At 44.9% G+C, this 21,836-nt stretch overlaps 2 protein-coding genes across 6 annotated transcripts in view; one reads left to right on the plus strand and one right to left on the minus strand.

Annotated features, from left to right (window-relative positions):
• Positions 1-1,469: 1,469 nt before the first annotated feature.
• samm50l (sorting and assembly machinery component 50 homolog, like) lies at positions 1,470-10,344 on the minus strand. Its single transcript, XM_071502876.1, has 15 exons — positions 10,169-10,344; positions 9,182-9,295; positions 8,532-8,633; positions 8,220-8,307; positions 7,964-8,070; positions 7,366-7,496; positions 7,013-7,100; positions 6,540-6,668; positions 6,325-6,396; positions 5,258-5,344; positions 4,949-5,019; positions 4,646-4,713; positions 4,402-4,548; positions 4,184-4,325; positions 1,470-2,203 (listed from the first exon to the last, which is right to left on the minus strand). The coding sequence occupies exons 1-15, from the start codon at positions 10,187-10,189 to the stop codon at positions 2,158-2,160; spliced, it is 1,413 nt and encodes a 470-aa protein (XP_071358977.1). The 5' UTR covers positions 10,190-10,344; the 3' UTR covers positions 1,470-2,157.
• Positions 10,345-10,546: 202 nt separating this feature from the next.
• scube1 (signal peptide, CUB domain, EGF-like 1) overlaps positions 10,547-21,836 on the plus strand; it is a 117,394-nt gene continuing 106,104 nt past the window's right edge. Inside the window, exons 1-2 of one of the 5 annotated variants that reach the window (XM_071502873.1) lie at positions 10,547-10,950; positions 14,483-14,605. Coding sequence is in view for 4 of the 5 variants with exons in the window: in XM_071502870.1 (XP_071358971.1) it covers positions 12,140-12,227; positions 14,483-14,605 (211 nt within the window). In the remaining variant the exon portion in view is untranslated. Of the gene's footprint in view, positions 10,951-11,945; positions 12,228-14,482; positions 14,606-21,836 lie in introns of those variants that run through there. The other 4 variants (XM_071502870.1, XM_071502869.1, XM_071502872.1 and 1 more) reach the window with 4 other exon arrangements.

A 21,836-nucleotide genomic window follows, 5' to 3' on the forward strand; every position in this document is an offset into this window, starting at 1 on the left:
CACGCGTGGGAATTCATTCAAGTTTCAAGGCCACAGAGACAGTGGCTTCCGTGTCCAACAGCTTTATTGGCTGTTTCTTTTCAGTGTTTCAGTATTTCACATATGGAAATTCAATATTACATTAGTCAAAAATACATTTAAACCTTTAAAAAAATACAAGAATATTTATATTTCATTTACAGCAACAAGGTGTCAAGACAACTTTATTTACTATATAACCAGTAGTTATAATGTTAATGTTACCTGCAGTGGTAGCTGTTCTCTGCTAACAGTAAACAAATGACTGAGCCTCATAGGAATCATATGGCCTGGTCACACTGATCACATCGTTTTCCTTTTTCTTTATTAGAAAAAGTTTTGTTTTTTTTCCAGACTTTTTTTACTTTATTATTATTATTATTATTTAAAGTGTGTAACTTAACACTATAATTATCATGATCTGCCCCTATTGTACTGTTTGGACTTTGTATTTATGATTTCCTAACTACCCTTACCTCCCTAATGTATAAATCATAAGGGAGTCTGGAGGTGACAGCTTGCAGTTTAATTTTTTCCCTCATGTCTTCATGTATGAAAATGAACAATGTGAACAGACGACTTGATTTCTGTGAGTGAATCATTGGTAACAGTTCTTCTTTTTCATAAATGAGAGCAGGTGTTACAGTAGCTCAGGCCTGACCTCTAACCTCTGGCTGTGTGTAGTCAGAGGACAATGTTGTCACTTGATTGCGATTCTGGTGCATAAATCAACATCTAACCACACAGTACTCAGTGTGCTGGCTCTGTTTGTGCCACTCTTCATTTTGCAGTTCTACACATTTAAACTGACCTGGGTTCAGGTAAAGTGAGGACAGTTTTCTTCCACTCTTAGTAAACAGGCACAGATGTGGCTTTTTGGCTCAGCAGCGTTCACCTGCTGTACACCTGCCTGGACTCCCACACAGAGCGCCCTCTGATCAAACACACGTCCAGCACCATCCACACTCAACTGCCTCACACAGGCTCCTGTGGAGCAAAGGTTCACACTGTGGGGAGGCAGGGCAGGGACACACGTTCACGTCTCCTGGAGGGGAGAGTGCACTCTGCCTCAGAACTGCAGGTGTGTCAGATACAGGTGAGATTACACCCTGGAGACCTGAAAACTTCCTGGCCAGTAATTATTCTTTGCTCCACAGGGTAATTGGACTGTGTATAAAACAGATTATGATGTTGCAACACTGCTCCAAAGTTAAGACTTCTTAACTTTTATAACAGATAAAATGGATGTTGTCCAAAATGTCATACAGCTGATCAAGGTCGGCCCTCGTGAAGGAGCCAAACCTGCTGCCACTCCACAGGTCAGAGTCTGAGCTGTGAGCTCAACAAAGAAGAGACATGAAGCACTAACTACACATCTCAGATAGTAAAGATGCGATGCTTGTGTTTGGTCATTTCTCCCATGTGACTGTTGAATGAAACCACAAGAGAAACCAAGGGAGCAACTGTGATTTATTTGTGAAGAGCTTCAACAACATCAAAAATAAGGGAGGAGGGGGACATGAACCCATCATTCTTCAGACAACAACGTTTCTCTCCCTCACTGCTGCTTGGATCAAAAAGGTGCTGGTCTCTGCACTCAGTCACACACAGCACAGACTCACCAGGTCACAGCAGTGTTTAATGTTACATTACACACAAACACACTCAGAAGCACGTCCTGCTCCAGTCTGGAGGTCGAGCAGGGAACGTGCCTGACGTCTAACATTCAGGTGAATAATTGACTTTGTGTCACCACAGAAACACAGAGGGTGACATCCCTGCTGCCGACTTCTCCACAGACAAAGTGCCAATGCAAAGACCAAAGAAAGAGGATGAGCTTCAATCAAAAACAAACCCATAAACCGAGAGAAGAACTAAAGACATGCTGCAGAAACCTTTAGTCTGGTTCCTGTCCACTCCCACGAGTGAAAACTCTCAGTGTGTAAAAAGCTTGACTAGTTTTGTGACCCAGCACTGGCAAGATGTCCTTCAGAGGAAAGCAGATCAGGAGGATTGGGTGTGGGGGGGTTCAGGCACATTTCCCATGCTAGTGTTACAAATTCTACAACACGTTACAGGTGTCAACAACACGACGTCCTCCCTGCTCACAGCAGAGCTCCGCTCAGTGGACTGGTGAGGCTACAGGAAGCGGATCCCTGCTCCAAACTGGACACCGTCACATATCCTGAGGAGGGAGGAAGACAGGTTAGGGCTCATCGACAGGTGTGAGTCAGGTGAGCTGCTGCACGGACTTCTGGGAGTTCAGATGATCTCTAATGCAGCTGGGTGTAGATGGACCAGGTTCATCATACCCAGGTTAGCTTTTCATTACCTGGTTTAACTGAACCTAACATCAGCAGTCCTGATCACCTGGTTCAGTTTAACTCTGGTCTACCTGTCCAGGTACGAGCACGTTCGTGTGACAGAGGAAGAGTTCAATTATGAACATCATCAGAACCATGAGTAAAGTGTCAGTATGATCTGAGCAGAAACACTGATTCCTGTCAGTAAATTCAGTTATAATGACGTCATAAAGAGAAAATGTAAACAATACGATCACATGACTAGAATAAAACACCAGACATAATTTAATGGTTAAAGTCAGACTGAGGATAAAGTGTAAATAAGAAGATGAATCATCATGATGAAGATCAAACAGTTAAAGTGATGTCAGACTGTTTGTGGAGAGAAGGAGCTGATGTGCGATGAGGTCAGTGAGAATGAAATGATGAAATATTGATCAGTGTGTGGATCATTGATCTGATCAAAGACATCAGAGGTTTACTTTTTATTTCAGGTCTGGTCTCAGAGTCTCCTCATGTTGTTCTGAGCTGCAGTCATGAGTTGCAGTTTTTCCAGTGGTCTGATTGGTCAGGAGTTTGACAGGTTTTGATCTGATCCGGAGCAGTTTAGTTCAGCATCTGTTACCATGGTGATTTACCCCATGAAGAAGTGAACCAGTGTTTTTTGCATGCAGCCAGGTGCAGGTGTTCCTGCTCATTTTCTTATTTTTCAACCCTCCAGCTTTCTTCTTGTGTCATACCTGTTTAATTCTGTATTGGTGGCTTGTTTGAGCTGTGTCCTGATTTCCTAACTAACCTAAAGTATACATCTAATGATGTCGACTGATCCTCATATCCTCATCACACTTTACACAGAAGAATGAGAATATTTTCCCTCCCTCTGATCGCCCCTCCTCACCTCCTCCAAACAGACTCTTTAGAAAACCTGTGCTCCACTGCTCTGACTTCATCTTTATAATCTGTCGATTTCTTTCCTTTTTCTAAGATGTATATATGTTAAACTGGTGTTTGATCTCAGTGAAATCACTGAGCATCAGGACGACAGATCTGTATTCACCGTCGTTATTTAGTAACAAAATATGGAACTCGTCTTTTAAGTTCTCACCTGCACCTGTTCCTCATTAAAACAACCAGACCTCTGTTCTACATGTGGTTGAGCTTTGTTCTTACATCATCACTGATGTCTCCAGAGAAATCTGTGACTCTTATCGTGGTAATGCTCCACCAATCACTGACTTTAAATATGAAACTGTTTGATTCAGTGTTTTTACTGGTTCTAATCAGCTGCTCTGTTTGTTGTGGAGAGACTGGAGAATTCAGCTCCAGGTCAAAACCTCCTGAACCACTGACACTGAAGGATCTAGACCAGAAGAAGACTACAACTCCCATGATCCCACACAGCTTCATGACACCACCCAATGCTGTGTTTTGTTATAGTTTTGATTGAGAGAGCCCAGAGGCAGCAGTTGCAGACACCACCAGGTTAATCAGCTGTTCCACAGACACACAAACAGCACCGAGCTTTTCTCTGATGAAACTCCCCCTGACTTCTGTCCAAACTTTAGCTTCCTACATTCACCAACTGTGTTTCAGTGAAGGTCACATCATGTGTTATATTCATCTACATTGTAGGTTATTGTATGTTTGGTGTTGTTGTGTCAGTGCTCCAGTCATGTGTAGCACAGATGTTCAGTATAAAGTCTGTGTGTATCTGATCCCTTGTTGTTTAAATCCCTCTGTGTGAACCACATGCAGCAGCTGGTGAGATGTTTCAGTGGTGGCCTCTGACAAGACACACACCACCCACAGAGCCACGCTGCTGACATGGTGTCGGTGTGTAGTTCTCCTCCACAGTACACTACCTGTCTCCACTCTGCACTCCCATGGGCACGCAGTAGTTGAGCTCCAGTCTGGCGATGTTTCCAAGCCGCAGCACGATGCCCGCTCCGTAGGACCAGCGGATACACTCAGCCAGCTTCTGCAGGTGTGCCCGGGGACCCTCACCTGCAGCGGGACACTGTTACTATTTCACTCTTGCAGTGCAGCAGGTGTGGTACAGTGATATTCTGAGTGAACCCACCATAGTTGAGGTTACAGAGGTTCCCAGCATTGAGGAAGAAATGTGTCCTGAAAAGGTCTCCGAAACCGCCCCTGCCTGGTCTGAAGGGCAGAGGGGTGTAGAGGTGCAGGCCACCCGCCCAGTATGCCTCTCCACCCAGGTAATCACCTGGACACACAGAGCAGCAGGACACATCTCAGTGCATCATTTATCAGTCCCTGTACAGAACATGTGCTAGTGCAGGTTTTTTGAGGCTGGTTTTTACCTTCACTCTGAGGCCCGATACTGTACATCCCAAATCCTCGTACACTGGTGGGACCTCCGAGGTAGAACCTGGACCGAACACGTGAGGATCACTGAACCATCATCTCAACATCAAAGATCTACTGTCAGCAAACAGAGAGGCTAACTACAAACTGATTAACAGTTCAGAACGAAGGACAACATGGTGAGGAACGATCAGAGATTTCATCACTGATTTCATATTATTTTTCTTCTTTTAAATGGATGTTGTGGAATGAATTAACATTATTGCAGGTGACAGCTCTGACAGGTAGATCAGACGTACCTGTCAGCGATGCAGGACACTTGTCCTCCGATGGGATAAAGCACCCCACCCCACAGTGAAGCAGACAACACCTGAGAGGATACAAAATCTTACACACACGAAACCTCACACAGAATAACTGAATTCAGACAGGACTACACAAACACACACGTTCTGTCTCGCTCTGCTCTGCTGCCCTCTGGTGGGTATTTAAGTGCACTACCACAGGACATGTTCACACACTGGACACAACTGAACACAAACAACACATCAGAACAGCTAATTGAAGTCTGGGCTGCAGCTCAGAGAAGTAAATGATCTGAGTCTTACCGAGTCCCAGAAGAGCCGTCTGTTGAGCTGCAGCTCAAAATCCTCCTTCAGGAAGCTGGCGTCTCCTCCTGTGTACCCGGCCAGCTCCTGCAGCACAAACACACACCTCAGTGTCACGGCTCTGTTCAGCCGTTGTTTGACAGTCAGCCTGTGGGAGCAGCTGAACCTGCCAGTCTCTTCTTCCACTCAGCTCTGAAACTCAACCTTTCTTCAAAACAAGGTGACACACATGTCACCATGTTACACACACAACAGTGTCGCTGCTTTATGTCTCACCTTGTGAGTCTGTGTGTGTCACCAAGGCAAAATATGGAACGACCACACAGGTGGTTCTGAGGACTCTGACAGGTGTGTGTGTGTGTGTGTGTGTGTGTGTGTGTGTGTGTGTGTTTCTGTCCTTGGACAGATTTTGTCAGTACAATAGAGTCATGACCTGGAAGACACAGTCACAATGCTTTACAAGTGTGTAGTTAAGATAAAAATTAAGACCCATGAGTACTGGGTACTAAAGTAATAAAGTAGTAGTAAGCATCCAGTACTGCTGTAATAATGAAGTACTTACGTAGTAATGGGCACTGATGTAATGTAGTAATAATGCAGTTATAATGCAGTAATTATGTAGTAATGTCGTAATAATGTAGTAATAATGTGGTAAGTATGTAGTAATTATGTAGTAATAATGCTGTGATAATGTAGTAATAATGCAGTAATTATTTAGTATTAATGCCTTGATAATGTAGTAATAATGCAGTAATTATGTAGTAATAATGCAGTAATAACGCAGTACTCAGTAGTGTGTATGAAAGGTCAGAAGGTCAGATGGTGTCCCTGCTGCTATGATCCCATCAACACAAACTGTCTGTACCTGTTCATGTTATGAGGGGGTGAACCACACAGGAAATCATCCAAACTGCCTCATCATCCATTTTTAATTCAGCTGCCACACAAAATAATATCACATCTGAACCATGTGAACTCTGTCTGAGGGACCTAGACATCAGAGATAACTGCTGCCTGTGTGGAGACAGAACAGGGGTTGATGTGTATATACAGATGTGACAGTTTACCTGGTTGACCCGGAGTAAGGCCCCTCTGCTGGGGAAAATGGCAGAATTCCTTGAATCGATTGACACAGTGTGCTGCAAACAAAGCAACAGGAGAAAATGGTTTGATGACACCTCAGAAACGTTTCCTGAAAATTATTTACATCAAAGGCAATCTGAAAAAGGACAGAGATGAAATGACACAACAAAAAGTCGGCTAGGAAAAGTGTCGGCCGTACCGAGAGCGCAGACTTCAGCGAGTGTCCACTCTCCTCCCGCACGGCGAAGGACGCGCTGCGTGCCAGGCAGCCCAGCTCCCTCCATACACCCTCCCACTTCAGCGTGTGGTTGGTCACCCCCAGAGGAAACTGTAGGGACATCAGAGACAGGAAGGTGCAGACCTGGTGCGGGAACATTGGTCCTGACTGCTGTTAAGTGCTGTGTGTGTGCTGTGAATGTGTTCCTCGGTCCAGTTGGGTGGGCCCACTCTGACTGAACGATGTTCACACTGTAACACTCCCACTCTGTCTGCACATCACTGTCAGTCAGTCGTGCGTCCTGTGTGTCAGCGCTGATCAATCAGCCCAGCACAAATGTTTCTGAAGACACTGGTGTGTGCTTTCTAAAGGCAACACAAATGGTATACACACATGGCCACACACACACACAGACACACACACACACACACACACACACACATGCAGGCTCTTACATTTAGTTCTGCAGACAGGCCTCTGTCAGTCTCCTTTAAGGAGCTCCATGGAAACTGCCCAGTGACTTTGTACATGTTGAGGCTGAGGCTGAAACAGAGGACACCAGCTCTGAGAACAACTCTGTCTAAATGACATCTGTGCTGCTGGAAAACGACCAACAACAGATTAATTACAGGAGTCCCTGCTCTAAACTGTTTTAACATGAAACTTCATTTACTGTAACTCTAACTCCGTCTCTGTAACTGAGTTTAACATCGTACTGAAATGACCTGCCTACGTGCTACAGGCAAATCATGGCCCTGAAAAGTGAGCAGAAAAAAACATTTCTTCTCAGCCAAATAAAGATCCATACTTGCGTTCAAATTGTCCGGGCTGGGGCTTGAAGAAGGACAGGCCGTAGGATGTCTCCTTTGTCCCGTAGGAGAACTGGAAGGTGAGTTTCTCAGCTCGACCCAACATGTTGGGCAGTTTCAGACCCAGCACCTGGAAAACAGGGCAGAGTTACACACACTGACAGCAGGTCTGTGGTCATTTAGGCTGTCTACTGTTATCAACGAGTGGCTGTGATGATGATGATGATGATGATGATGACTAAATACTGCTGTATTTATACATTCTCCAAATATCTGTTGGAATTGAGGGACTTGAGCATGGATGTTTAACAGAAATATTTCTCTGGTCAAATATTAATTTGACCAGAGACCTACAGCTCTGCCAGTGACCCACACCAGTGAGCTGCGATGCACAACACCACAACAATCTAAATGGTGCTCAATGGTAAGACCTCCTGTCAGTTTAGAATTTAACACACACCTGCTGGGTATAAAATGTTGTGTGTGTTCAGGGAGTGTGAGAGCAGAATCCCAGCATGAATACTGGGGGAGATTTTCTTAGTTCTTGTCCAGATGATTTGAGTGACATGACTTTTATGTGCAGGCTGCTTATCTCACCATGCTTCCTTCATTGTTGCCAACCATGGTGTTGTAGCTTCCTGTCAGCCTCTTGATCTCTGTCACCTCAAAAGTTACATCTAGACCGTTGGGCAGAGCGTCCGCACCTGAGGAGAGAGAACCAATCAGGGTGAGGAAGGTTTCTACCTTCACATCCACGTGATCACAGCTGCCATCACATACTGAACAAATCCCCAGCCAAACTGCCGATCATAACCACTGACAGGTGAACTCAAACGCTCAGTGACTCAGTTACCCTCAGACGTGTCGATAAGGACCTCCACCTCGTTGAAGATTCCCAGGCGGAGCAGCTTCTGTCTGGCAATGTGAGCTTTTTTCATCACCTGTAACCCAGACAGAAACACTGAGTATCCATCAGCTTCCTCCAGACATGACAAATCAATCTGTACTATTAGCTTAAAAAGCTCTTTAAAGCTGATGACTATTGTTTACAGCTCAAAAATATCACAGTGCGTCCAACCACGATGTGTCTACAAACATAAGACCTGAGCAACAGTTCTCATACAGTGTTGTGAAATCATTTTCAGTGAAGGACATAAACTCATACATCAATGAGGTTCTTGGCGTGGAAGACGTCAGAGATTTCATAGCCGAGCAGATCCTCTTTAGTCCTTCCAAGTCCTTGGATGTTGACATGTTGGACAACCACCTTCAAAGATATGTTACTTGGATTAGATTCATATCACCATCATGTACAGATGACAACACATTTAAAATGTCTTTAGCTGGTTTTCCTCCTCAGGTGTCCGCTGGCTGTCCAAATGAGAGATTTTCCCTCTTTTCAGCAAAAACAAGTTTCCAGTTCTGCTCTGCTACATTGCACCGTTGTGTTGAAATGTCTATAACATTGTTCAACTGCGCTGATGTACCTCTACTGCATTTTAAGTCAACATTTCTGCAGAACACTGGCAGGATAAATACATTCAAACTGCTACAACAGATTCTAAAACAAAGTGGAGACATCAGTTTAAAGAGACATCAAACACTAATTCAAGAACGAGGAAGGATAAATGTAAGTGCGGTGCAGCTACAGTAAGAGAACGCAGAGAAACATTTCACCTTAACAAATCATACATAAATTCAAGTTTGTACAATGTGTCACCTGAAAAAAAACAAAACGTAATCTTAAACTTTAAATCATTGAATTTACATCTGTGTAAAAAGATTTTGTAGAAGAGCTGCTGTGATGATACTCACATCTTTGTTTTCAAGGATCTCCTGCTTGGCCTCATGTTCCAGTTCTGGAGTCTCCACCAAGTCATCAGGGTTGACGCCCAGGTCCCGGCCATGCATCGGGACAGGGTCCAGACTCTGCATCAGTCATAAGGACACTTATGTAAAGTACACAGCCTGTTCTATCTAATGCACAGAAGCACCACAGCCCTGTAATAAATCCCACTCTGCCACTGTGTCCACAGAGGAGGTGAGTCAAGTCCGCTCGTCTGTGCAGCTCAGGACGTCTGCTTTTGTATCTGTTTGTGTAACAAGGTCAGGCGAAGGCGTTATAACACCTTATAATAAAGTCTAACTGTCAATTCAAAGACATGACAACAAACTGTGTATGGCTCCTTTAAAGCTGTCAGGGAAAAGAAAGGGCAGTAAAGTCAATGGGTGGGGCTTTTAGAGAGCAAGTATCTGATGTCCGCCAACCAGTCACAGTACATGGTGTTCAGTCACAGTTCAAGTATAGAAAACGAGTAAAAACACTGATTTGAGGTCAGATATCTTCTGGGACTTCTGGTTACTGTACTGTGAGGATAGAGGTATATAACTCTAAGACTATTCCACAAAAGTGACATCATCAGTTTTTTTTTCTTCTTTCCAATAAAACGTGTTTTCGTCATTTTCTTCTCTGTAAATAATACCGGAAAGCCCCCGAAGAAAGTCTCCTGAAATATGAACATAATAACTGCGCTATAACGAGATATCTGTCAAATATATAGTGCTGATAAGTAAATTTGACTGGCAGCATAATAGACAATCATAATTACATGGAGACAAAGTTATATCGTTTCTCCATCTCTCATGTTTTCCCTCGGTTCACTCAGTCACCGGCGGCTGAGTGTCCCAGCACACCGAGGACAGATGCTGGAGACCCTGCAGCTTTCAGCACTCACGACAGGCAGGGAGGTCAAGATCAAACAGCCACACACAGGCCGGCTGTCGGGAACAAACGAGGTTTACCTTAGCATGGACAGTCCCCATGGTGAGTACCCGCTCCCAGGAGCCTCTTGAGTCGGGATTAGCTGCTCTGCTCAACGGAGAAAATGCAAAATTACAGCGACTACTTTCTCCAGAACCAAACCCCCTTCATGGGAGACGCCATGACAGTCGGAGAAATCTCGTGCTGTGTTTGAGGACTTATCCGACAGTCCGTCATCACCTGTCTGCGTCTCTTTATTTATTGACTGGAATTTATTAACACCTGCATCGTTATGTTTATGTGGAAAAACTCCTTCAGTAACGGCAAAACGAGATTTGAGCTGAAAATAATTTCAGGTGTGTTATGGCCTACACGTGTTATCACAGACGTTAAGAGACACGCAAAAGAATGAAGGCGGCAGTAGTCTCTGTGTATGTTCACTACTGTCGTTCTACAGCAAACAGCCTTTCCCGCCACTGAATATAACGTTAGGCATGTTGTAAGGTCAGGGGGTAGTAATATGGTAGATGTGTGGCACCAGGAGAGGAAATCCACTAAGATGACATTTGTCAACGCTCACAGATGTGTTGCTCTTAAAGGCATCGCCGTATCTTCTCTCTGTGATTGGATAGAAATGTGAACGCATGAAAGTGGGTGGGGCCAAAGTCAGCCGTAAATGTTGACGCAGCTTCTCCAGCAGATGGCGGACTCTCCTTTCACTTCAGGCGGAGCACAGCCTCCCACTCGTGAACTGAGTCTTCCTTCAGTCCGAGGAGGTGTTTGTTCGTTTCCCGCCCCGAAGTGTGTTGGATTGTTGTGGCCGGTAAAACGCATTAAAATGCCGTAGACATAGCTATTATAGTGAAAGTAGTAATGAAAACTTTATTTATATAGCACGTTTCTTAACAAAGTTACAAAGTGCTTTACAAAGGAATATAAAAACCAGCTGTAGGCTACAGGCCTAATACATCAGTCACCTCGCTGTTACAGCCTTTACCGCTCAGAGAAATGACTATTTGTTGTTTTCAGATATAATTTCAATGAAATCAGAGCTCACTGATACTTGACTGAACTGCGGTCCCTGAACCTCGCTGGCTGCTTGGTTCGGCTCAGAGGGGCAGCAACGAGAAACTTGGTGGTTATTTAGCTGTTAGCTCTTAAACCATGAGAATCACCACAGTATTTTTTATTTAATCTTTGAAATGAATGGGTGGTTGGTGGCCCCTGACATAGCTGGATTATCCTGCAAGTGACATGTGGCCCTATTGAGTGTGCTTTTAAACATTCCCCAGACCCATAACTCCCCAACCCCCAGAAACGAACCAGTGTTCCTGTCCTGGGGTGCTGCCCCGCCCCAGGTTTGTCATGTCAGACACTGTATGATCATTTAATTGCTTTCATTATTTAGGATGGTGCTTCAGCAATAGACCTGCACCACAAGGAGTATGCTGTACAGTATGATGCAAGAAAACAAGGCCAATTTAATTTTGTCTTCTTATCTCTGGTGACCCCTCTGATTTATCTGGGGACACATCGGGGGTCCTGACCTCAGGTTGGGAACTACAACTATAAATCTTAGGTTCTTTATGATAGGAATTATACACTGTTTTATTTCACTTTATTTATTTATTTATTTTTTTCATTATACACCCCCCCCCCCCCCATTGCGTAAAATAGAGTGAATATGTCCATGTGTATAATAGACTATGTCACTGATGTTTTTCATTATGTGTCCCTTGGTCACATATCGTGTAGCTAAGTATGCTGCATCTCTCTCTCTCTCTCTCTCTCTCTCTCTCTCTCTCTGTATTGGCACAAACAAGCCAATCAGAGGGCTGGGATTGCCTCCCCTGTCTCTCCAGCTCTCTCTCTCTCTCTCTCTCTCTCCCTCCCGCTGCCAGTCCACCAGAAGCGGTCCTCCTCCTCTCGTATCAGACACACACACACACACACACACACACACAGTCCAGACCCCCAGGAAAGCCCTGCTGGATCCTCCACCGTCTGTCAGCATGGGGAACGCTTGTTTTTCCCGGGACGTTTGTTTGTTTATCCTCCTCATAAATACTTGCAGGGTGATGGGGAATGTCGGACTCGCAGGTAAGAGCTGCCCTTTCCTAACTGTCTTGCTTTATTCTCTCAACCATTACACGCACCTTTAGGTGGCTTCAGGCTGACCGGCTCACGGGGGGGGGGGGGGGGGGGGTGATGGGACCATGACTGAGCAACTGCTGGGGATTTTCTAATGATACCACTGGAGATTGAAAACATCGTTAGACCACTTTAAACTTTCCATTTACTAACACTGCATGTTGGTACTAGAGTAATTTAAGACAGTTCCGTCTGCTGTGATTTTAGAGCAGCATCGCAGTGATGCAAAAATACACGCAGTGTTTCTGGAAGCAGTGTTCGACACGGCTGGCTTAGTCACAAACAGACATCTTTCATTTCGTCAATCTTACTTGATGAATTAAATCCCAAAGTCTTGGTAGAAAGTCTGGTTTATGTCACAGTTTTTTCCCTGAAAGGCATTTGTGATGTGCAAATGAATTTCCAGTCGGTTTACCAGCTGCCCAGACTTCACTGGAACTTCTGTTTCCTGCGCGCAAACGTCAATTTCAATGGGAAACCGCAGCTTGATCTCTGGGTTAAACACTGACGCTTTGATCTGGGGAGAGAGGGCTGACTGCCCGGGGCTCGTCTACCCGGGCTGGTGTCAGGAGCGGAGCCGCTGGAGAGCATCTTGTCTCCCGGCTCGGTGGCCTGTCTGGAACTGGAGAGGAAGAGGGTAGTGCGTGTGTGTGTGTGTGTGTGTAGAAGTGGGTTGAGGAGGGGGTGGTGGTGGGGCCGTCAAAGTCCCAGGAGGAACAGGCAGGCAGCATGGGCCCAATATCGACCAGGCAGCAGCAGCACATTGTTCAGCCTCCACCACTGTGAATGGGTGAAGAGTCAATATTGAGACAGTGAGCCACCACCACCAGGGCTTTGTCAAAACCAGGAGAGCTCAGGTTCACGCAGCAGAGAGGGGACGTAACAGTGAACATTTCAGACATCATGACAGACCTGAAGCTGATGCTGCTTTCACTCACACTTTTTTGTAAATTTGGTTATATTGTTTATTCATTGCCTTTATGTGTCTGCACATGGCCGAGGGCCCGACAGAGAGCAGTGGAGCCTGAACCATGGGCTGATTTACGTACCGTACAGCCTGTTTTTCTGTAAAGGAAGAACAGGGGGATCAGAGCAGCCCAGGTCTGCTGAGTGACAGGAGGAACCAGAACACCTCACTCTGTCTCTGGATCCCCCCTCCCTCTGTGTGTGTGTGTGTACACTGTGTAATGAGTTGGCCCTCTGCCCTGGGATTCAGGCCCAGATGTGACCAACTCTTCTATCAATAACTTGATCAATTGGGGAGCTGTTAAACTCTCTATTCTCTGCATGTGTGTCTGAGGCTGGACCTTGACCTTAGGTCTCTCTCTCTGTCATACAAAGGGCTCGTGACGCTGTCTGACACTTTGGGAAGGGGTGTCCTGGGAGTGATTGATCTGGGAAACCAAATTCATTTGCATTAGGCAACTTTACACACTGGTTTGCTTCTGGGCCGGTGACCTGTTAAAAATGTCTGACCCATAGTCACCAGTTCAGTGTGTGTATGAGTCATGACCAGGTCAATCACTCCACATTCAGTAAGAATAGTTTTCCAGAGCCTTAGGAGGAACAGCAGCACTGCCTCAAGACACTTTGGAGGAATCTCTATGGGGAGGGTTACATTACTCATGGTGGGGGGGTGGGGGTAGAAAACCTAATGCTCATGCTAGAAATCTTTGTCGGCTATGGTTATCTTATTACAATAAGCAGCGTTAAGCCTATTACTTCTGTGCTGAATTGATGTCGTGTGTACAGTGCACCTCCCTAACGATATAACCACGACGCGTCGACGCAGACCGCAACAGCTGTGATTGGTCCACTTAGTAGCATGTGGTGACCCTGTTTCTCAGTGGCCAGACAAGCACAGAAAGGTCACTCTCCCTCTGCCTCTGTCAGTTCAACCGTTGTACACACCGTCCAACATGATCTGCTCGGTTTCAGTCGCCATTGTTTGAAGTAACCATGGTGGGGTTAGCCTACTTAGCAAGACCAATAGTTGTCTCTGTCACATGACCCATGCAGAGCGTACTGGTCACAGATAGCATATACCCACATACAGATCTCATCTTAATGCATGGGTGAGCCCAGCTGTCTGTGGACAGATCCCTGCTCAGTGCTGTGGAGGAAGAGCTCGCTGTGTGAGGTGTCAGACCCAACATCAGGGCTTTCTGAACCCTCAGTGATGTTGATGTTCAATGTCTGTGCAGATGCAGACGAGTGCGCTGAGGGTTCAGACGACTGCCACATCGATGCCCTCTGCCAGAACACACCCAAGTCCTACAACTGCATCTGCAAACCGGGCTACAAGGGAGACGGCAAGCAGTGTGAGGGTGAGTGACCTTCCTACGTTAAAACCCTGCCTCCTCTCCTCTCCTCTCCTCTCCTCTCCTCTCCTCTCCTCTCCTCTCCTCTCCTCTCTTCCCCCAGCACCCTGCTCTCTTTCAGGCTTTTTCCTCATCATCATGCTTGAAACCACATCTGCAGTATATCCATTGAATCACTACGTTCATGTGTAAGTGCAGATCCATATTCTACAATCCGGCAACCTTTGTTGGGAGCGTACTGACTCCTTTATTGCTATTCATACAACTCAACACCTCAAGGCTACGAAGACAACTAGACAGTTGTTGGAGGACTGGCGAGCAGCTGGATGCAGCCAGGAAGAGGCTGTGCCAGCAGGTTTTTCACCTCACCTTCAGGTGTGGTTTAAACATACTGCCCATAAGACAAGGCGGGACAGCATATTGTCAGCATAGTTTGATTGAAGGATCCCGAGATCTTCATCAACCTCTTGAACAACTAGGTGATACAGGTGCAAAGTGAAGCATGATTCAAGGGTTCATTGGGTAATACCATTTTGCTTCCAGTGACCATGACCATCTTTTATTCAGTGAGGCAGAAAATAAGGCTGTGGTTGATGTGGTGGATGTTTGATGCTGGAGTATTGTAGTTAATGTTGGATTTTTACTCATGAACTATGGTCTATGGTTTTCTGAAGCTCAATCAAGTGTTTTAATCACATAACCCAAACCCTGACAAGACCAGTTCCCAGTTTCATACATATCTATAATTTAAGCTTTTAAACATCAACAGGACCTTCAGTGTTTGGCTCAGAGAGCTCATCAGCAGTGAGATTCAGTAGGCTTCCACTGTTATTCAATGTGTCAGATACATATTTAACAGGAATACTTGGATTGGACTCCAACATGGACTCATATCAGGATATGCACCAGAAAACCTTGGTTGGGACATCCTGACTGAGCAGGGGTGTCAGGCTGAAACAGGGGCAGTGCCTGGCTGGGCGGTCACACCTCCACTCACTTCAGCCTCAGAGCACACCACAGCTGCAGCCTGCACACTGCACGGATACACTCTCTCTTTAGCCTCATTCACACACACACACACACACACACACACACACACACACACACACACACACAAACACACACACACACACACACACACTGTACTGTATGCTCTGCTGCACACAACAAGACAGACTGCCTTTCTATAAATGATGCTACAGAGCGTTGGCATTTTCAAAATCTGGATGAGATGAAAAGGATCATTTTGATTTAAAACAAACTGGGTCTTATTTTGGTAGTCATGGCCATCCTTCCTGTCAGTTATGATAACACTGTACCCACCAAAGAGCACATGTGTAGGAAACATGATGCCTTTAATCCAGGACACTTTCCTTGTTTGTGCTCAAACACACTCACATGCACTCATACACACTAAATAAGATAAGAGCTGTGTTGGTTTGAATTCCATACAGTTCATCAGCACTGTAAATGTATGTATATTTACATCGGATAAGAGAATAATAAAAAAAAAAAAAAACAAAACATTCAAAATTCATGTGTCCCACTGCAGTCTGAGCTGATGACACCCTTACAGAGCTACCACCACCGTCATGATTTCTTATTTATAGACATTAGAAGCATGAGGTAAAGCTTGAGGGGGATTTCAATGAGGCACACTTTTAAAACTATTTTAAAAAGCTTTTTTTTATTACACACCACACTTTGATAGATATCTGTCAGCACCAGCAAGAATGAAGATGTTAAAATCTATTTTTGTCTCCAAATGAAAGTAATTATTTTACTATTTCTTCTTCTTGTTATTTATCTATGTTGTAAAATATTAAAATATTGAAGGATGAGGAGCAACAAAGAAAATGTGGCTGAGGCAGCTGATGTAGCCTGAATCTGTGCTGCAGCCGCTGCATGGATACCAGCACTGGCATATTCTGCAAACTGTCCAGTTAATACTGGTGAAATAATTAGCCTGTGCTGTAACAAACAAGGTCATAGGTCATCTGGCAGCAGGTTATTATGACCCATAGTTAGGTTTTGTTGCTAGGTGACATCTAGTGGTCGTAGTAATGATGACAGGAGCAAAGGGAAAAGTGCGGTGACGTAGTTTATAGAGCGACAAAGTCCACGTCAGGAGGAGGTTGGGGTGGATGGATGAATATGACCCAGGAGAGCGGTGTTCGATTCCCATGTGACAGGAGCAGTTTATGTTGTTTCTATTATCCATGACCATTCGTTGTTATTATTGTAACCATGACAACAACGATCGTCTGATGTTGAGGACGCACTTATTTTAACCCAAATCACCATCTTTTCCTAAACCTAACCAAGACATGACTGTTATTATAGTAACCATGGTGACGAAGGCAGGTACACCGCTCTGGGTACAGTCCACGTGTTTATCATTGTAACCATGACAACCAAGGTCCGGTACACTTGCTGGTGTAGGGGTGCTACTTCAGGAGACACTGCGATGGGTCTTTTCAGAGGGTTGATGTTGTTCAGTTTGGAGGACTGGTTCGAAATAATACATGCTGAACTCTGCACTGCCGCACTGGTGAAATTTCATTGTAGATCAACTAACTAATTAATAATAGTTGTTTAAACCTACATTATCTGATTTCTTCAGTCAATTGGCAATATAAAACAAGCTGGCAACAGCTGCTTATTTCCAGATCCAGAAGTTATGGAGCTACATGATGATTCATGAGTCATCAGTCCGAGCTTCCCTCTCTTTTAGCTCTGCATTTGGTCTCCTCCAGCTGCTAAATGCTCCTCTATGTTCACCAGCCGCTCTCTGACTGAGTCTGCCTGCTGTTTGCTGCTGAGCAGGTAGGCCAAAAATGACATTAGAAGATCGACAGATGATAGATAGATAGATTCAGATGATAATTCTCTACATTGTTTTTAATTAATGCTAACATCACTAACTTCTTCTAGTGACTGCTGTAGTGGATGCCACTATGTCAAACAGTAAACCACAGGAGCATGTTCCCTTTCTGTAACAGAAGCTAGTGGAACAGAGGTTAGCCTGGATGGGACACCATGACTTCAGCTCTGCAACATTTTCCACTCATTACAGTGGCTTTACAGCACAAACACAACTTCTCATGCACTCTCTGTCTCTCTGTTTTTTCCCACTACCATCTGTGTACACCGGTGACCACACGGTGATGTCATTTTTCTTTGAACTGACCCTTTAGATGTGCAGGATTATTGATGGTGTAAACTAAAATCCCCAAATACATGAACCATGCAGTTCTGTTGTCTTTTCTGTTTTCCATATAGAGTGTGATTTATTACACACTGCAAACAAGGCGTCCTGAATAACAACTGTTCCTCTGTCCTCAGAGAGCAGACAACAGAAGGTTCAGGCTTTTCAGGAATATGATCTTCCTCTCGTAAAGCTGCTGTCTGAGCAGACGCGTCCTGCCAGCAGCTTTTTATTACATCACTTCACCCAGGCCAGCATCTGAATCTGTGTGTGTGTGTGTGTTTTCTTTGTACATCTGAGTGTGTGTGGGAGCTGTACTCTGCTACGATGGAGCTAGAATGTCAACTGCATTTTATTACATCACCAGCATTTGGATGTTCTGTATGTGTGTGTGTGTGTGTGTGTGTGCGTGTCTGTCAAACATGCCTCACAACACACTCTCCGCCTGTTGCCTCCTGACTCTTTGCTGAGATCGATCAAACTCCCTCTGGTGGTGAGGCAACAGCTTGTGACAGGGACGCCAAATGAAGATGGATGGTGGATAGGAGTTGACCCCTGACCCCGCTGATTAGATATGGGTGCTGTAATTGGCCAGCTGTGTTTTCCATCAACAGGCATTACGGGCCACTTTGCTGGCCAGTGCCATTAGCAGCTCTGCTATTCCTGGAAGCACCTGGAAGCAGCAGAGCCTCTGCGCTCGCTCTCTGCATCCCACAGGTTGTCTTGTGCTCCTCTGTTATCAGCGTCACTCCACATCAGCAAAGAATCACTCAGCAGTCAGAGGTAAAACACACAGTGGAGGATGCGAAACTGGATACAACTGAAGGCCTGACAAAGGCTTGTTACTCCACAGTGCTTATGGACTGTGTGGATTGGCTCAGAAATGTATAATCTATCCTCAGTGTTATGCCCAATTTGTCATGTTATCAGCACCTATTTATTCAGAGACCTCCATATGCTCCTCATGCTCCATATTCCATAAGTGCTATTTTGGATCTTGAGACCTGGTGACCGTCATAGATAGATAGATAGACAGATGTTTTTGGCCATTTCATGCCTTATTGTTTGATAGGACAGTAGAGAGTGTCAGGAAAGAGCCTGGCCATTCAGGAGTTGAACCGGCGACTCGCCCGCTATAGCATCTGTGCTCATGTGGTGCATGCCCTAACCGCTCGGCTGTCGTGTCGCCCTTCTCCCTATCTGATCTCAGAGCAGCTGTCTGTACCACAAAGGATCTGACTCCTGTTTGCATTCATTATGTAATCTACTGCCTTCTGGTGGTGGCAGCAGGACTTTGTCTCTGAAGCTAGCTTGAGTTCCAGCCGTTGTAGCTATAGTTTATGTGGGTGTGACCGCGTCCTGTAGACAAAGACTGGAACTTGTTAGTGGAGAGACCAGCAGCCTTTTTGCACATTGAGGATAATCTTGGGATCTTTAATGGGTGACTAGTGATAGTCCTGGACTGTGGTCCAAAAGACTTTTTCATAAGGAGGTTCAAACTGAATGAAACGACCTGAATTATCTCAGTCGCAGCCATGATGAGAGCTGGTCGAGTTCTCTCGATGATAAAGAGAGGAGCTTCAGTGCTTCCTATCATATCTCCTTGAGCATAGGAAAACTGGACCTTCCTTTACGAAAGGAAAGGATCAAATGCTGTCCCACAATTCCTTGCAAAATGCATTCTGGGATATGCTGTATACTTCAGTGTGAACTCAGCTTGGTAATGGCATACTAGTTTCTTAATGTAGTAGGTACTATACAGTATATACTCAATGAGTGTGTAGTAGGTGGTACGTTAGTAGGCAGTTCCGAGCACAGCCCTAAAGACTCCACCAAGTTCCCACCTCTGTGTGTGTTTCCAGATGTTGGGAGTGCTACTACATGTGTGAACACACAAGTATACTGTGTCCAGAGTCAGCTGTGTGAAGTCTGGTAAATGTCCTCAGGTGATGTCACTTGAGTCAGCAACGGGTGGATCTGAAGACAGTAAAGTAAAAGAGAGGTGAACCTACCTGTACTCTCCGTAGGGCCTCCTCGTAACACCTCAATATCCAACTGAACCGTCACCAGTCAGGGTCCATTGTGGGTAAGCACAAGGTTTTTGTACACCTGCCTTAATAGGATTGCATCCTGGTAGGGAGCTAGTAGCCTAACAGCCAACAGTCAGCTAATCCTGACTGACATCAGCAGCCTGCTGTTTGGTGATTTGGTTTAAACATTATAACCAGCTAATCATTGTGCGATGCAGGGTTTGGTGTAGCTGTCTAACAGCAGGCGTTCATACTTCAAGTAGCACTGCATTTAAATAGGAATCATATCATGTATTTGATCAGGGAAGTCCAGTTTGAGGCATAATGCTGTTGTACAGGATCTTCCTGCTCGGTCAGGTCACTTGTTTGGTCAACGCCGTACGTTTCCAGAGGATGTTTCAACTTTTTGAGATGTGTCTTTCTTATTTATTTATTTAGTTGTGCCATCAGCACATTGGAGTGGAGCGACTGTCCTGTTGTTGGTGCAAGCAGCTTTTTATAAGCTATAGTTTTATTGTTAGGTGATGGCCATGTGGGACAGCATCAGTCATTAGAGCAAATGAGAGTGCCCTCTAGTGGCCATAGGAATTATGATGGGAGTAAAGGAGGAAGTCAGGTGATGTCGTTGTCGAGACACAAAGTAGGAAGGGGTAGGGAGGAGGATGGATCAACAAAACATAGGTTCATTATCTGGTTAACCCAAACTGATCTTTCCTTTAACCTAACCAAACCTTAACTGCTGCGTTGTTTGTGTTATAAAAGGGTCAGTTATTTATTATCCAACAGTGACTTGCCACGGATAGACAAATGGGTGACACATTAAAGGAAAAACCAAACTAAAGTGAGGTGTTGAGCCTGAACAGCTTCACTGCTCCGAGTCTCTGAAGTCTGCTGGAGGATGAGCCCCGTTCTTCACAAAGATATTCCCTCATCTGGGGCCAGATACACAAATGATGCATACACACAAAATCCACGCGCAAGTCATTTCCCGCACATGAATTGGTATTTATGAACTCAGACTGTGAGACTGTGATCACCTCATCATTCTTTAGGCCGTGTGTACACACGGATCTGTAGAGAGGAGACACAGAATTTAACAAACCAAAACAGAGCTTCATTATTATCATGATACGTTCTTCCTGTTTACACAGCAAAAACAATTTTGCAATTCATAAATTGAAATAATTGTCTTTGTGCTCAATGTTTAATATTATATTAAACATTTTATTTATTGTGGGTCATTGTGTGAACTTTTCCAGACTATTTGAATTTTCACTGACCACAGTCTGAGCCTGTCTGGGGCCTGATGAAGACTCTGGTCCTGACAGATGAAGGTCAGAGCCAAACAGGACTTTAGAGGTGGAGGTTTACAGGTTATTGAGCTAAAGTTCAGTGATCAGCTGCTGTTTGTGATCCGCCAACCATCAGTGAAGTTGTGTGTCTTTGTTGTCGTTCTGACCAAAAGAAAGAGTCTGAATGTTTCTGTTTTCATGTGTTCACATGGTTTTAGTCTTGAATGGTGTTTTGATAATGGCGCTGCAGACAAAACCTCCCATAGGTGTCCCCCTGAGATCTGGTGACTGCGAGAGCCACAGCACATCACACTCATCAACACTTCAGTGAGCCCTTGAGCTGGATGCATGTCATCCTGTTTTTGTATGTCATCTGTGGCATATCTCCTGCTGCTGGGAGGGGCGCTAATTCAGGAAGTGGTCCTGCAGGTGGTATCAGAGGGGAGGGACAAACCATCTCCAAGGTTGTTTAGGTTGGAGGACTTTCTGGAAACGAGGAAGGAAAGAGTTTTTTAAAAGCGTGCTGATTGTGTGCACAACTTTGCAGCTGGGTGCATTTGTATTGGCAGGTACTCAGTATTACAAGACTTGGACCAGGACCAGGGGTCTAAACACTTGATTGGGACTCTAAACATATTAGAGATTGACCTAATGTCCAGCTCTTAAAAACTTTAATGTTTCTGAAGTAAAACAATCACATTTCACAG

This window comes from Trachinotus anak, unplaced genomic scaffold (genome assembly GCF_046630095.1).
Source record: "Trachinotus anak isolate AG129_WGS33_773 ecotype Australia unplaced genomic scaffold, CSIRO_AGI_Tana_v1 ptg000018l, whole genome shotgun sequence".
Lineage (NCBI taxonomy): Eukaryota > Metazoa > Chordata > Actinopteri > Carangiformes > Carangidae > Trachinotus > Trachinotus anak.

Bases quoted from the DNA above. Each gene is read 5' to 3' on its own strand.
- samm50l (XM_071502876.1), bottom strand. From the start codon at position 10,189: ATGGGGACTGTCCATGCTAAG. The intron at 9,296-10,168 runs GTAAACCTCGTT...TGACTGATGCAG, and splicing joins TGGGGACTGTCCATGCTAAG to AGTCTGGACCCTGTCCCGAT. The intron at 8,071-8,219 runs GTAACTGAGTCA...CTCTCTCCTCAG, and splicing joins CCTTATCGACACGTCTGAGG to GTGCGGACGCTCTGCCCAAC.